The following is a 17,228-nucleotide window of genomic DNA, read 5'->3' as shown; positions in this document are numbered from 1 at the left end:
TCTGTCTCGCCGTGAAACCCCGAAGATTATTCCCAGGGATTCGGGATCGCTCGATAAATTCACTTTTTATTTTTAATTTTATATTTTTTTTTCCTTCTTTCCCTATAAGCACTCTAAAACTGAAGTCTTCCCCTAAGCGTATAACCCAAAGCCAGTTAATTTCCCCCTTAAACACCCCTATTTTTGCCAGTCACTTATATTTTTTTATAAACTAAAATCTACTGTAGAAATCAATTTGATGCTCGGGAACAATGTTTATACTTGGAAGAAAGAGAAATAAATAAACAGCGGAACAACTATCTTATATCTCACAAAACCATCATTTCTACGGTTTAATCGAGTTTCGTTATATATATTATACGGAATACGTGCGCAAATCCAAAATTATTTTGGTTCTACATTTAGTTCGAAATATCGACGTTGTTCTCAAGCAGCAAATTAATTTTTTCAGTCCATTCTAGATTATGGGGAAAAAAAATTTGATTAAATGACTGGCAAAATTTCAATCGTCCCTCGGCACCTATGTGTTAATATTACGCGAAAATTTCTATATTTACAGAGGATTGTTTTTCCACAACACGAATATATTTTTTGGTCGCAATCGGAAAAATTCCAATATGACCAAAACAACGGCCACCCTCGTGTGTATCTGACTTTGTTCTATTTGGTCATTACTGTGAAACAATCTTGGTACAATTTCGAGTTTTCGAACGGTCGACTTTTTCATCTTTCGGGATTTTCACCCCCACCCTAAAAATTTTTGGAAATAAAAAAATGCAGTTTCGTTTTACCTCGTGGTTGCATAAAAGTATTTTGGGGTCCAGGTTTTGGGTATTTCACAAAATTTTAATTTTGTAACTTCACCCCACCTTAGGCGATTGGACTTCCCAAACGTTAAGCTGCTAGCTTCAGCCTTGTGAGTAATCTACACAACGCATAATGATCAGCCAATAAACATTTATCCAGTAAAATTCCCGCCGTCGTTTATAACAACCAATCACCATTCCGTCGTCGTCACACTTATAAGGTCGACCGCCTGTCGAAAGGAACGTCAGTTCAAGTTGCCTCCGACATCCTCAGGCAGATAATCTCCGCTATTTTCTCTTTGCTATTAATCGTACTTCGCACGCGCCGCTGTTTACATCGTTGTCGATAAAGTCGCTGCTCTAGTATCGGCATCAATATTGATATCTAGTTTACGAGTGATAGAACTAAGTTTCTATCAGAAATGTGTTGAACGCAGTAAGTATATCCTCGGTAGTATAGTGGTAAGTATCCCCGCCTGTCACGCGGGAGACCGGGGTTCGATTCCCCGCCGGGGAGGATATATTTTTTGATTTATTTATTTATTTTTTTTTTTTTTCAATCGAAATCTCATTTTTAACCACAATTTTTTTGCTTCCCTCGGGCAGCTTTTTCATTTTATTTTGGACAAAGTGTTTTAACTAAAGGAGATTAACCCTTTCGTGGACACATTATTCTTTACACTGAAAAAAATTTTTCATTTGTTACAGTAACTAGAAAAATTCAGTAAAACAGGTATCGTTAAGAAAACTGTTCGATTATTATTGGAATTAGGAAAAACGAGGTACACGTAACTATTTTGCGCTATCGTCGATCCTTTTTTAGTAATTGTAATGCAAAATCAGTTTGTTCGGTTTACTCTACTTTTTTAGTTAAATAAGGCTTTAACGTCAATTTATTGTTGCACAAGCATTAAATTTTCGCAACAGCTACAAAAAAAAAATATAGCAACAGTGATCGTAGTGAGAAAGAATAGTAACGGATACTAGACTTTCCGGTAACGGCTCCAAAACTAATTTTCATTTTGTACCTAAAACTATATTTTTGAACTGTGGTAAAAAATGAAAATAGTTAAGGACTGAGCGGTAACCGGAATTAAAAATTTCTCTCAGTGTACATGCGATTTCCTTAAAGTTTTGCACGCACGGGCTTTTGGGGTGGCTGATTACGAATCTGGACTCGAAACTCGAAAATTCAAATTGGCGGATCCAATATAGTGAAAAATCCAAAACAGCAAAAAGATAAAGTTTGAACAAATTCTGTACAATTTTTTGGTGTGTATTAAGTTTGTGTAAAAATTGGCGTTTGGATTTTCTTTGCAGATTAGCAGAAAATGCTCGTTTCGTGGAAAAGTACGGATTTCGACCATTTCTTTACATGTGCTATTTTTGCAATAAATAAATAGATAAATAAATGTTATATATTCTTCTAGACTAGGAAATAATTTAAGGGACCACGTGGAATCGAGAAACTCGGCAGTTTTTACCAAAAAACGTCTTACGTTAAAATTGATAATCGTTATATTCCGAAAGCTAATAGATATGACGAAAACTTTTTTTCTTTTATTCACTTCGTTGCTTCAAGTGTATATTATACACAGGAATTATTTTAGATTTTTGTGATTTGTGCGCCATGTTGAAAACTACAATTTTGCGACTTTATTGCCATTCTACTACTATTTCCGACCATGTTTTGAGAAAAAGTTGCCCGAATAGTTATAAAATACCGAGATTTGCCTTTTAAATACATAAATTTGAAAGTAATACATATATAACTTTATCTAATATCCAACCTCACCACTCTGTAAACAAGAGCTTTGAGTTGATGAAACCTCTTATTTCAGAGCTGAAAATAACAATTCGAATCAATATTTTATATTCATTTTCTTAGTTCATCAACAAGTCAAAGTTGGAATTTTCCAATAAAATATAATACTGGTAATCATTATGATAATAATGTACGGGATTGATGGAGGGTTTTATTCTTGTACGAAGTCGTTCGTGACTGCATATCATTACGGAATATGTTAATTATTAATGGCAATTAACAGTCACAACTAAGGAACATCCTTCCTCGTATTAAAATCTGGCGAACAGCCATACACGTCATCACTCGAACTACGAGAAAACTGTTTATCTATCCGGTTTTTCAGGGGCCATAATTGTTGTGGAATAACGCAGCAGCTAATAGTTATTGATAAATAATGTTGTCTACGACCATTTAAGAATAACAAACACGCGAAACGGCCGATGGAGTTCGGCTTAGATATGAGCACGGATCTTTCTTAATTGACTCGCTAATATTAACCGCCGTCTATCCGGTTTTTCATCGTAATCGAATTTCGAGGACGGCCCTCCCCCAGTATCGCCGAAACGTAAAGTAACATAACAATATAAAAAGTAATTCATTCTTGTTAGGGAATATTCCTGAAGGACATTTGCTTGGTCGATAATAAACCTTGATTTTTAACGATAATGTGGTACATGAATTTAGTAGTTTATCTTTATTCTTCGCGATTAAGCTAACATATTCGCAATTATTAAATCTACCATTTTGTGTATTGTATAATCTTCGTCTATCCTCAGTGTTTTCTCTCAATTCGTGATCTTTGACTGGTTTTTCCAGTTTATTCACGTTGATGGTAAAGCCTCAGATCCGGCAGAGAAAGGCTGCTTGGCTAAATTGATTTAACACTTGTTATTTGCCATTATATTCATTCCCCGAGAGAAGCAATAAATTTTTCCCAAACCTCACGCGTGGGAAACTTGTTTAGAAAAAATTGAAACACTTATAGTAACGATGTTTTTGAAATTTTCTGCCAAAAATACAAGTGAATAAAAGTTTTTGTTAAATCAATTCGAGTTAAAAACTTCGGACTATTCAGGTTTTCATTTTTTACCGTAAAGTTTAAACACTGCGGTTGCCTCGATTGTGTTGTCGCATCTTTTGACCTTATAAGATATCATTCTCAGATCACAAGTAATGCGGATCAAGAGCATTCTCACGATTGAGAAATCAACGAGGTGGAAAAAGCTCTCGTCGAGAAACGAGATTCTAACTTTTTTAACTCGGTAAAAAACAAGCTCCGAAGAAATCTCGTTCGGATTATCCGAGGAACAACTGCTGTTGTAAGAATAAATTAATTGGCACGTATAGGCGTCAATAGTAAATGCATGCAATTTGAATCGTACGTTCACAACAACATTGATTTTCCCTCGACTTCTTGGATATAATTCGTTACGTAATCGAACGATTCATAGTCGTGATTACAATTCTCGTCACCATAGGTGTGGGCAATAACATCGAATGCTGCATTGACGCAATACTCGAACTTCGGAATGAAAACTTTATCTTCAAATGAGGCATTTGCATAATCAATTGTTCCGGGAAAACTAACTAAATGTCTGTTCTGTTATGCTTTCAACTGTCATATCGAAGTGCGGAAGAATTTACCTCGCTTCTCTCGTTTTTTCCTTCTTTTTTTCTTTCCGTCGGAAGATTTAGAGCAGAACACATTAGATGTGACAATTCGTTAGAGCAACGATGAAAATTCTCAAGCGCTGAAACGAAAGGAAAATTATTCCAGCTTGTATACACCTAAGAAAGAAACTGGACTAGCAGTCGAAAAGCCCTCTCGAAATTCCCTGGGGCGAATTGAGGAAACGTCAAGTTCTTTTATTTTCCGAGGGCTCGCGTGTCTGCAAGGCCTTAAAACGTAATGCCCGCTTCTGTTCGGGAACAGATGGGAAATATATTTCAGGGCTGCGCGGCTTAGGCCGTCAACGTTTACCGTCACGAATCCCGACGAAACGAAGCATTGTTTATTTGAAAATTGCTATATTATATTATTTAGGCTTCGTTGCTTGTTTGATATTATAATTTTGGCGCGTATAACGTAGTTGTCAAATAAATTATTTGACGTATTCAATTGTTGTTAATACGGTTGATAACATTTTTATCGGTGATACAACGTATGCCATTATTGAAAACGACTTGAGAGAGAAAAACGGGGATATTGATATTCATCCGAAATTGAAAAATTTTTACCATTCGTAAACCGAACGAAAAGATGTTGATGTACTGAGAAAAATTTCATTTGTTACGGTAACTAGAAAAATTCAGTAAAACATGTATCGTTAAAAAAAAACTGTTTGAATATTGTTGGAATTACGCCTAACCATTTTGCGCTATTGTCGATCCTTTTTTTGGTTATTGCAACGTAAAATCAGTTTATGAGGTTTACTCTAATTTTTTAGCTAAACAAGGCTTTAACGTCAATTTATTGTTGCACAAGCGTTAAATTTTCGCAACAGTTGCAAGAAAATATAGCAACAGTGATCGTAATGAGAAAGAATAGTAACGGATACTAGACTTTCCGGTAACAGCTAGAAAACTAATTTTCGTTTTCTACCCAGAACTATATTTTTCGATTGTGATAAAAAATGAAAATGGTTGAGGACTGAGCGGTAACAGAAACTAAAAATTTCTCTCAGTGTACGTAATTTACGATTTCACATAAGTTGAAGCTAAAAACAGAAACGTTCTGTGATTTAAACAAATAAAATTATCCGGCACTCGGTGCTTAAATGATGCATGAAAAGTTTGATTCTACTGAATTATATTTAATTGACAAATTAAAGAATCAACTTCGGATTTACGGAATTGAATAAAATTTGCCAAAATACAATTCCATCGATGTATAGTGGCATAAAAATTGTACTCTTCATTCTTAGAATATCGAAAGATTCGCTTCAACTATTGGAAAAATTCTTGCTCCGAGTTGAATATCTTGCCTCGTAGTCGTGCTTTCTCCCCTGACTTCACAATCCACCGATCTTACCTGTACATCTGAAGCTTACACGTCGATGGCCAGTGGAAAAAAGGCGATGTGTATTTTCGTAATGAACCGTAATCAACTATGGATTTAGGATAGCGTAATATTTTCTGAATCTGAGTTAGAGCTTACAGGCACGCGATGGAGCTAAAAAATTACTGTATTACGTTGGCTCATCGGGCGAGTTCGACAGAGCTCTAGAATCACGCTCCTCCGTGTTTTTCTTCCCTTCCTCGCGCGGTTTGGGGAGAGAAAAAGGCGCCGTGCAGGCACAATGGCCCTTGTGGAAGAATAGATTGCTGCATCATGCGGGAGACTCGGTTTTTTTTTTTTTTTTTTTTATTTCTTATGCGGTTACTAAAAAATTTACGTCAATTCCATAGACGAGTTCATTTTTCTATTCATCAAACCAATCCCGTAAGTTTTATTCGGTGAACCACGTGCATTTTTTTTTTCAATATAGGTGTGAATATATTTTTCATAAATTGTTAATATATCCGCAATAAACGAAAAGTAGATGTTATAACAGTGTTCCAGGACGCAATGGCGGCGTACCTACGGAGTCGGCCACGATTCCTACCTTACCGACAATCGGTACGCCGCCATATTGTCCCATAAATTTCTAATTATATCTAATATGGAAATGGGAAATTGAATTTCAAGTGACGAGTTAAACGTAGGCAAGAAAGAGCAACGAAAGGTCAAGGAATTGAGACACGAGGTAAAGAGTAGAAACTAATTGTGAAAAAGAGAAGTAATATGTATAACAATGAACAAACTAACCTTGCTTTTAAAGCCTTAGAGCAAATTACTTTGGCAATTTTTCTGAGAGAGGTTAATTAAATCGTATAAATGCGTTGCCCGCGAAGTTCCCGAGACCAATTTTCATTCGCGCACCGAAATGTTTTGCTCAATTCGCTCATTTATTTATTTACTTATTTTTTTTTAATCCTTCTTTCTTTTCCATTGTCATCCCTTAAGAGAAAAGTCTGGATTCTACGGGACGTTCATATTGCGAGAAATTGTTTTCTCCCCCGAAAATAAAAATAAAACTCTTATACAAACAGGCAGAGATACAGTTTTGAAAATGCGACGATGATGCTCGTATTTTTTTTTTTTTTCATTCTTTTCATCTTTTAAATACCCGCAATTTTCATTTATTTTCCCGCAAACGGAAGATGGCGTACAAATTAATTTGAACGTTCTTTTTACTGTATTTTTCAGGTGAGTGAAGTGAGCCGTATTTTCCCACCACACCATGAAGTTGGTTCACCGAATCGCATTGATCCAAGTCAAAAACAGCCTCGACCCAGTCGAGTGAATAATGCAGGAAAATTTAATTCCCGCGGACATTTCGCCGGATCAGAATTGTATTAGGGCTGATAATTAATTTCGTTTGACTCGAGTTCCAAATTTCGCATGATTACACGCGTCTATAAAATCGATGCGGTACTTGTTGTGATAAAACGAACGTCCTTTTTTTCTTTCTTTTCGGACTTTTTCTTTTCTTCGTATCCGCTGATTCCGCAATTGTGTAACGGGTTGTAAAATACAGCTACGGTGGTGTCGTAATGGTTTTGCAGAGGTGTCTTGCTCTGAAACCGTTTTACGCGAATAGCACTGTTTTATGACGAGGATCAAGTCGATCAAGATCGGAACAACGGATGCAGAAAAGGTGAGCATGCAGCCTGTATTGACAGATTCTAAAATAAGAATTGGGGGAAATATGGATAAGTGAAAAAACATAATTGAAAAATGGTTTAACTTATGAAATTTCGATTCGCAAAGCTGTTCAATATTGCAAATAATTATTCAATTTGGGTAAGCATTCGTATATCAACGTTAAAGACTGGGATTTCGTATTGAGGAAAAGCAACGTCCAAAAAATTAATCTATTAATATCCATCATTTCAATCAGTGACCAAAAAAACGAATTCACTCATTATAATCCTGAGAAGTTGTCGAAAGAAAATTTCGTGCGCTCTCTGCAGCAAAAATAACTGTTTGAAAAAAGATTTAGATATCGATGGTTCGGTGAACCTGACTTGAAAAAAAAAAAAAAAAAAAATCGAATACGTTTTGCAGTTGTGAAAAATGTTTCTGTGCTTTTTCCAAAAACTTGTGCAGATTCTTCGTTTTCAAATACATCGGCCCATTAGCTCAGTTGGTTAGAGCGTCGTGCTAATAACGCGAAGGTCGCGGGTTCGATCCCCTCATGGGCCAGATACACTTTTTAATTTCCCGTTTTTCTGTTTTTAGATATAAAAGGAAGCTATTGTAATCACCCCAAAAATAAAAAATTGAGTTTTCACTAGATCGCGACCTTTCAAAGTCCAGAAAATCACAGTATGTATGTGATTAATATTTTGTCCCACCATATCTCTAGAACGAGTTACCGGATTTCAATGATTTCGATCTCAATCGACGCAGTTTTTCCAAATTTGGAACTGATTTGATTTTGGCTTTGATCGGTTCAATACTTTTTCAATAACAAAATTCCAAAAAATCAAATGAAAATGACGATATCTTGAGAATGGTTTTTTGGGTCGCTAATCACGAAACTGAAGTCATATTGCGAAATCCAAAATGGCGATCCAATATGGTGGAAAAAAAACTAAAAATATTCCGATTTCGGTAGAAATTGTTAAGCGGAGATTTTTTGGGTCACCGACAACGAACCCATGGTCAGACTTCCAACATGTTTAATGGCGAATCCAATGTAGTATTTCGAAATTTTTAAAAATCGTCACACTTTCATGTAACGTGACATCCGAGAGCTTTAAACGCGTTGATCACGAATCTGAATTTGTAGTTCGAAATTCGAATTGGATATTATTTTTTATTTTTTTTTTTTTCTCTACAAACTTTAAACCCGCTGTGTTAAAAGGAGAAATTCGAGGGACGGCAAGTTTAAAGCCGTTTCTTTCCGATCGAACCAAGTGTTTTGTCTCTTGCATATCGTTATAATTTCAGATTAAGACAATTGGATCATCCGATTAATTCCTGCAAACACCTCGCAGTTCTTACATGTTTCGTTGTTCTTCTTCTTCTTCTTAAAGAAATCAAACAAACGTACAAAAACAAAAAAAAAAAAACCGTCTAGTCAGTCAAATATAAACATATTCATTGAATATTTCTCGAATTCGGAGACGGAGAGATGGGGAGAAAAATCCAGAGGGGGCAGCTCTGAATAGCGAATGTTTTATAATTGGGAAATTCTCGGCCCTGAGTTGATATGCGTTCGAATGGAAGAGAACTCGCTTACCGTTGCCCAGTAATGCGTTGCCTGATATATCTAAATAAAACGCGATCTTGGAGCGCCAATAAATTCTCCTGCAACAAATTATACCGAGGCGAAATGCAGTGAAAAATGCCACGCGTACCTTGGTATAGTTTGCGTTTCGCTGGCCGCCTAAATATCGACGGCCATTCAGACTTATCTTTGCCTATCCCGGGGATATAATACCTAATTAACTGGAAATATTCGATAAGGCGTAGAGATTTCATAATTACAGAGCATGGATGTATTATATATAGGTACTCTTTTTATCTCGAATCTCAATAATTATCATCATCTTACTGTCAGGCGCAATCAAGCGATATAAATCATTAACTCAGTTGCTATCGAAACAATTACTCGGACTATTAGTCGACACTTTCATCAAACAGTACTCGAAGAATATTCTTTTCATATAATTCAAAATTCCGTTACATCGTGCCTTTAATTTTACTGAATTTTCTTTACGAAGTGTAAAGTAAATGAGAAATTTGTCATATGGCGGAATGAAGATACGATATGAATACGGAATTGGAGTAACACTTATCTGTTGTGAATTAAATTTCATCGAAAACAATGCGCGGGGGAAGAAAAACCTCATAAGCTACGAGATCCGTGACTTATATGGCAACGCCATAAAATTATTGAAAAATTATCAAAACCTTATTTTCATCGTGAACTCACACTTCATAAATTATTGTTCGTAATATTGCCGATTGTTCCGGAAAGTTGAGTAAAATTTTTATAATCAAATCGAGTGTGCCGAATTGGACGGAAAAATATTTTTCACTGTATTTTTTTCTGGGGCAACATACCGTGAATAAAATTACAATCGGAATTGTATTGCGAGAAGTTGACGAAGCGAAAAATATTGTAAGCCGAGGGAAATTACGACCGTGTAAGCTGACAAAGGAAACGTCCGATTGCCGTGCCATGATTGAATTGACATGCCACACGCTTTTCTTAAAATTAAGTGCCGCTTACAAACCTGGTAATAAACGATTTTCACATCTAGAGGTAGATAAAAATCATTTATTCCTTCAGAATTCAGATGTTCAAAATGTAACTACAGATCATCCACTTCGTATCGTTTTTCTTTTTTCTTTCGTTCAGCACCTTGTTTTTTTTTTTTTTTTTCCAAATTTCTCCACCGTATTGCATTGCTGCGGGCAGGTTATTTTCTTACTGCGCGAAATCAACTAAATTGCAAATGCAATTTTATCAGCAAGTGGAGAGGAAGGAAGGAATTCAGTCGAACGAATGAAATATCTCCGCGGATCTTTTTTCAATAAATTTCAATCCGTCAGATTTTACGTACTCCGCCTATATATATATATATATTTCATTTATGTATATATGTATATATATACACATAAACGTGCGGACCGCTCTAAAGATACACATCTACGCTCTTTCAATCTTCGCGAACCCTCCGATCTACAAAGATGTATTTCTTTCTCTCCCTTTTCGCCTCTCTCTCGCTCTCTTTTCCTGGCTACAATTTCATGAAATGAACCTCGTCCCTGCCCCGCCCGATCCTCCTTGCCTCACTATAAAACAATCATCCGGCAATTCGGTTAAACGGCTTCTGCCTACATCGACGATATCTGGGTCACTCTGCACCTTCGAATCAAGCGGAATGGAAAAAAAAATGGAACTCAATTGAAGTAGGGAAAAAAAAAGTTGATGAAAATTATTTCATTTGCCGAGAGACGCTGTTAGGGATAAATTATATAAAAGTATTTTCGATCGTTCGAGTTTCAAGCCTATTTACAGACGTTCGTCCCAATTTTATCTTTAGAAAAAAAAAAAAGTTGAAGAAAAATTTCGACATGTTTTCTAGTTGATAAATATAACTTAAAACAACCTTGCATTAGTTCCGCAAAATTTTATTCAAATCAGTATAGACTGAAATCTCTGCAATCGAATTACCGATACTCGTATGAAAAAGTGGAATTTCCTCACGACATTATGAATAATCTTCTATTGTACTTAATTTACCGATTGCTTAGGAAAGACCAATTTTTATTTTATTTTTTTTTTACTATCATTATTCCGTTAGGAGAGAAACCCTGTCGATTATCAATTCGTAGTTTGAATCCTATTTCAATTATTCTCGTCGCTCTCAATACCTGCTAATGCGTAAATACTAAAAAATATCATGTTTCGAATACACTGATTTTCGCTACTGCACGTTGTTCGTGACGTGTGTGAACAGACCAGTGAACGAATCACAGTGAATGGACACAACTTCCAGTCGGATTAATTCCCTGCTGCGAAAGTGTGCTTCCAACCATACCTATAACGTACCTATACGCGCGGTATTTTCGTACGAAAAACAACTATTTTTAACGACTTGTGTGAACAAAATAACGATCTTTTTTCACGTTTATCAGCGCTATTCAAAGCGAGCCGGGCTTAAGTTTTTTTTTTTTTTTTTTTTTTCGATTTTTTTTCCCAATTCTCGGACCACTAGTTCCGGCGTTATAAATTTTTAACAGTCTGAACCTCACAGTTAATTTTCAGTAACTGGATAAGCGACTGTATTGAAACATAAAATTGTCAGAAACTCCGTTGACCGTACTAGATAAAAAAAAATTTTTTTGTGATGTTTCGGAGAGAGATAAAAATTCGTCTGAACAAATGAAAAAGCATCTTTTGCATTTTGGGTTGGCAGTCGATGCGAAGACGTCGTCCCCAAATTGTCACTGAAAAGTGGTGAAAAACTGTCTCAAAAGTTTTCTAAAATTTCTTTCCAAATATCCAATCAAACTTGGAGCTTTAGGAATTGAATAAAAATAGATTATGAAAACATTTGGCAAAAACTTTAATCATTGAAGGGAAAAAAATTAAAAACATACGGAATTATGTCAAAAAGATTTCGCCCAGAGTGTACAATATCTGTGTAATTTTTTTTCACAAGTTTTTGGTACGCAAATCTTTCATATACCAGTATTTATTTATCTTAAAGTAAATCAATTTTAAGCAATTTTAAGCAACGTCTGTGCCTACCCACGAATAAAAAATCTCATTAAAGGATAAAAGAAAAAGCAAAGGGAGCAAAAAGAATACCGAGCATGAATAAAAGCAATAACAATGGCCTCATAACCATTCGCGAGGCTTTCGTCATGTCACAAAGGTATTCTGAAGGACTATGGATACACAACTGAAAAGAGGTATTTCCCAAAAATTGACATTTCCTGAGGGAATTTTTTAATAAACCAGATCCATTGTGCGTCAACTTTTTGTCATCGTCTTTTCAGTAAGCATACAATCACCTTAAAGTCACGAGGTTCTCCGATGCTTTGCGTGTTGCATGAAGCAACAAAACGCAAAAAATCAGACCGAAGAACATTTAAATCTCATCGTCAGGTCTTTTTAATACCTCCGTCGTTTGACTTTAGACATTTTTCATGTCTACAAAAGTATTTCATTTCTCAATTCCAAATGTTCGATCTTGTAACTTTTTTTTCTGTTACTTTTGCTTACTTTTTTTCGAAAGGTGGCATATTCTACAAAAATTAAAAGGCGGATGAAGTGCTTTCATTCCTTTCACTGCTTTTTAAAAAACGTAAAGCAAGAAGATTACTTCATTGTCTTTATGGATCTTCAGTAGGCCATATACATAGTTATTGTGGTTTGATGTAGTGAGACGTAATCCGTGATTTGACTTTGTCATCTAGGTAGTAGCTATATTTTTTGAGCATCCGGTACACCTTCCCTTCATGGCTTGTTGGCGGGTCGTTCTGCAATAGAGTACAAACCGACGCATAAAACTGTAAACCGACATCCGGAATCTCAGTTATCTATATACCGATGTAGTCACAATCAGTACAGTATTAAACGACTACCGACTTTTTATGATTATCCGTTTCTCACTCTACTTATCAACTGAGAATTTATTACTTTTACTTCATTATGCCTGTCACTTCGTAACCAAGCTTCACACCAACGATATCTTCAGCGTGACACGGATCACAAATCGGTGAGTGAGCAAATACGATTGAATTAATAAAGGTCTTATCATGTTTTCCTTTTTACGGAACTTTATTAGAATCGTCGCCACAGGTTAATTTCCTGCTTTTTACAGTTAACGGTCTCGCTTTATTTGTGCAGCTCCGTTCATTCCAATTGATAAATCATTTATCTATCTAGCCGTTCTGTAATGGCTGTTCGAGAACAGCGAATTTGAATATTGCTATGCTTTTCATCATCTTTCTTTTCCTTTTTTCCCGTTTTCTTCAACATGTAACAGCCAGCAGATGGCCAGCTGGCCAAAACGTCGCGATAAATAACCATTTCATGGACGTTTTTTCGGCAGAGTAGCGATGCAACAGTGCAACAGAAAATATTAATGCCCATCGCTATTTCGAGTCAGCCTTATACGTGTACACACACCGGCGTGCAATCTTTATCTATCTCTACCTCAAACCCTGCCGTTTGCTCGTCTCGTGCCTCGAATCAGATCAGCTCTATATTTTATGTATTATCTCCTGTTTCAATATCTTTTATGAGTACCATCCATGTATTCTCTCCGCTTTGTCAAACCTCAGTTATCGGTCTGTTCTCTTGCGATACAGATTGTATTGCCTTCTATCTACTCAGTAAAGTGTGTCTGTTATTGTTCATTAAATACAATCTATCTTAATCATCATCTCGTTTCCTCACTACAGTCTTTTGTTTATCACTAATTCGTGGATCCTACGTCAATGATCCACATTCGTCGCTATCTATCTAAACGGACGTTGATGCTACCAAAATTTCTGTCTATGACGTAAGCGTGGCGTTCTGTTTGAAAATCATTCGTATGCCATTTGACGAACCTATTTGCATAACAAATTAATGAAATTATCTTTCCTGTGATAAATAAGACATTGCACATATTTGCGCATCGTCAATTCAAACTCAATTGCGTTTTATACTCGGTATCGCATCTCGACGCATTCGCTGCAGGCGCAATTGACTTACAAATTCAAAGGTTATTTGCAATCGCAGACAGACCTTCACTGATATAATACGCTAGAAGTAAGCAAGTGACAATGTAATTAGTTCACGTGTTCTTCCGTTTTTTAAAAATATGCAGTTTAAAGTGTAACGGAGAAATATATTCGGAGGTAGAAAGTAGAGTCAAAAAACCACTTGCATAGTTCGATTCGGCGATGTGGTTCAAGTTTGGGTCGTTCGTCGTAGTTTGGTTACATGAGAAAAATTAATTAAATTGCATTTATTTCTTGTCTTTTGATGAATGTAGACGGAATGTCGATTCGGCAGAAAGTGAATCAAAAGCAGATTTTCCTGACAATGAGATCATTTGATTGATTAGCTACAATCCCTTATTAACGTTTTCTTTCCTCATGTGTCAGCCGATAGTAAATCTACGATCATTCGCTTATCAAATCTCTTATGAATAACGTTTCTGATCAACTATTCCGAATGCGACAGTGGTAAGTCGTTTTTCAAGTTCTCATGCAAACACGCATGGTTGGATCAGATAACTTTGTAACTAATACGCAGGCCACGTCGTTCCGCAATGTTGACTTGTTATCATCGTTGGTTTCTCTCTCATTCAACTGAATGCTGCTGGATTAGTAAATTCCCAAGTCTTATGTACACACATTTCACACTTTATTTGGTAATTGTTTCAATACCATTCGCTAAGTCTGTGTTCAACGTATTGCGTTTTGTTTCCCTGATGTTCTACTTAAATCTTGTTAGTTGAATGTTTGAATCGATTTATCAAGGTCTTAAGGACCATTGAACACGAGGTTTCATCGCTATTCACTTTTCATAACAATTGTTGATGATTGCTAGGCATGAAAAATGGTTGAAAAAAAACGACGAATATGTAAGTTTTACTGCTACTTTGATAGTTTAGATTTCTTCCTGTACTTATTGTCGTCTCATTTTATCTGCTCAATTACCTTTACGATATGAGCTACACTGTTTACATCGTAAATAACCTCTTCAGACGATGCTGTTAAAACTCGAACGTTCTGCATAAATAATTTCATATCTTTGAGAGACATCGTCTCGTCTTGTTACCTTCGCTCCAAACTGGTGAGTGATATCCGGATCATTGGGTCTCTCCAACTTTGTTCGTCGTCTTATACGTTTGCATCAAACTTCTCTGTTTTCGTTTTCTCGTGACAATCGTATTGAAAAAAAGTTCGGAAAAGTGAAGTGCTGTGAAAAGTCAAAGTTCCCTCGATCTATGCTTCTTATCGCGATAGAGCTGCATATAGTCCAACACATTCATGACTCGTCGGTCTAATTTAACCTTATTTTGAACAATCTGACGTACTTGCTTACTCACTGCTGGTCAATCACCTAGTTTCCACTATTTGCCTCACACTCGATATTCTCAAACGGAGATTCGTCTTAACCAGTATTTCTCCTTTTTACACCTTCATTTCTTACGCTGCTTATTGTTTTAAACGTGGTTTGAACTGTGCTCACTGTTCCTGAAGACACAGACAAGACTCAAACGAACAATCAAGTACCAGCGCGAAACACACGACTTCACAGCGCAACCCGTGAATAACCATAAATCCAAAGTCTAATTCTACGTTTCAGCGGGATCATTTAATTGCAAAAAGTGAAAGCAAACGATGGAAAAAGATCCGAGGAAAAGCATCGATTCGGAAAGGAACGAACGGTTGAACGCGTATTCGAAAGGCAAAGCGAGATACCTCCTCAGACAAACTATGACAGCTCTTGGTCCAATCCTGAGCACCATGGCTGCCGGCATGACGTCCGGCTACAGTGCGGTTCTGCTTCCTCAACTAACCTTGAACAACTCAACGGATTACAACGCAACGTCGAAAAGCCCGACGGATTACCTGAATATGAAGCAGCTGACGGTTGAGGGTACCGAAGAAGTTTCATGGATCGCGGCATCGGCTGCTCTTTCGATGGCTCCAGGATGCTGGATTTCCGGAGCCATGATGGAGAAGTTCGGTAGACGAACATCGCTGCTGCTATTCAGTCCAGTATTTTTTATCGGATGGTTGATAGTTGGGCTTGCGCCCAGTCTGGTTTGGCTGCTGGTCGGCAGAGTTGTGATCGGATTTTGCACCGGAATAATGGGCCCTCTAAGCCCGGTATTTATAGCGGAAACAAGCGAGCCGCGTTTGCGAGGAATTCTTCTATCCGGTATCAGCCTTGCAATAGCGGTGGGCATTCTTGTCTCGCATATTTTTGGCACTTGGCTACATTGGCGACTGTCAGCCATTATGTGCGGAGTTTTCCCCATCTTCTCTTTACTCCTTTGCCTTGTTGCGCCTGAAAGTCCCACGTGGCTAGTCAAGAGAGGTGAACATGTAAAGGCTCGCAAGACCTGGCAGTACCTCAGAGGAGATAATTACGAGCACGAGTTCGAGGCCTTGACGTATGGAAGTGCGAATAATCCTGAGGTCAACGAAGCTGCGAATGGACTCGACGCTTCGATGGAGTCGAAGCCACTTCAGGATCACGCGCCTACGCGCGGCTGGAAGAACGATGTGATTTCCAGAAGCTTCCTCATGCCCCTCTTCATACTCAACGTCTTTTTTTTCACTTCCCAGTTCTCCGGGATTAACGCGGTAGCCTTTTACAGCGTGAACATGCTCGCGGAAGTTTCCGGCCCTGAAAACGCCTACACTGCAACACTCGTTCTCGACTCGATTCGCCTCGCCTTTGGTGCCATTGCCTGTTGGCTGACGAAGAATTACCCCAGGAGATCTATGACCATTATTTCCGGTCTCGGATCAGCGCTGAGTCTCCTTCTGCTCAGCGGTTCGCTCTTCACAGATCTCGGAAAACCATGGCTTCCGATCTGCTGCCTGTTCGCCTACACGTGCACAAGCTCCATCGGTCTGGTTCCACTGCCCTGGCTACTGTGTGGCGAACTTTTTGGAGCCTCCGTGCGAGGCCTTGGCTCTGGAATAAGCTCTGGTTTTGCCTTCATGTGCTTTTTTGTAGTTGTGAAGAACGCACCGTCCATGATGGACATTCTTGGACCGTCCTGGACTTTCTGTTTTTACGGTATCATCGCTCTGAGTGGAACCATCTTCCTTATCGCATTCCTTCCGGAGACAAAGGATAAAACTTTACAGGAGATTGAAGATCGCTTCGCCAAACCGTTCAACGAGAAGCGAAACATTTAGCTGACTCATTCGTGCAATTTTTTTTTTTTTGTAACAAACAACACAAATTGAATTTGACACTCGCTCGTATATTAATTGTACCTTTCGGTACAAGACATTTGGAATCGAATGTCAGTTTTCTGATACATTCTTTGATCAGTATTTAAGTCAGTATAGCTCGGTGCTTCGA

At 37.4% G+C, this 17,228-nt stretch overlaps 2 protein-coding genes and 2 non-coding genes across 9 annotated transcripts in view; all 4 read left to right on the top strand.

Moving 5' to 3' along the window:
* LOC124186851 (mannosyl-oligosaccharide 1,2-alpha-mannosidase IA) overlaps window positions 1-17,228 on the top strand; it is a 271,893-nt gene that overhangs the window by 112,732 nt on the left and 141,933 nt on the right. The window lies entirely within an intron of this gene.
* LOC124186877 (facilitated trehalose transporter Tret1-2 homolog) lies at window positions 1,047-17,116 on the top strand. Of its 5 annotated transcripts, none has more exons than XM_046578971.1 (3): window positions 1,047-1,242; window positions 6,863-7,313; window positions 15,489-17,116. In XM_046578971.1, the coding sequence occupies exon 3, from the start codon at window positions 15,524-15,526 to the stop codon at window positions 17,057-17,059; it is 1,536 nt and encodes a 511-aa protein (XP_046434927.1). In that variant the 5' UTR covers window positions 1,047-1,242; window positions 6,863-7,313; window positions 15,489-15,523; the 3' UTR covers window positions 17,060-17,116. The 5 variants fall into 5 exon arrangements, with proteins under 5 accessions (XP_046434927.1, XP_046434920.1, XP_046434956.1 ...); XM_046578964.1 differs by having other exon boundaries at window positions 1,047-1,268; XM_046579000.1 differs by lacking the exons at window positions 1,047-1,242; window positions 6,863-7,313 and adding an exon at window positions 11,962-12,091.
* Window positions 1,252-1,323, top strand: Trnad-guc. Its single transcript has one exon. It is a non-coding gene; the product is annotated as a tRNA-Asp (tRNA).
* Window positions 7,788-7,861, top strand: Trnai-aau. The gene has a single exon. It is a non-coding gene; the product is annotated as a tRNA-Ile (tRNA).

This window comes from Neodiprion fabricii, chromosome 1 (assembly GCF_021155785.1).
Source record: "Neodiprion fabricii isolate iyNeoFabr1 chromosome 1, iyNeoFabr1.1, whole genome shotgun sequence".
NCBI classification, from domain to species: domain Eukaryota; kingdom Metazoa; phylum Arthropoda; class Insecta; order Hymenoptera; family Diprionidae; genus Neodiprion; species Neodiprion fabricii.
Note: the sequence above shows the minus strand (reverse complement) of the source record. Positions and strands in the feature narration are given on the sequence as shown.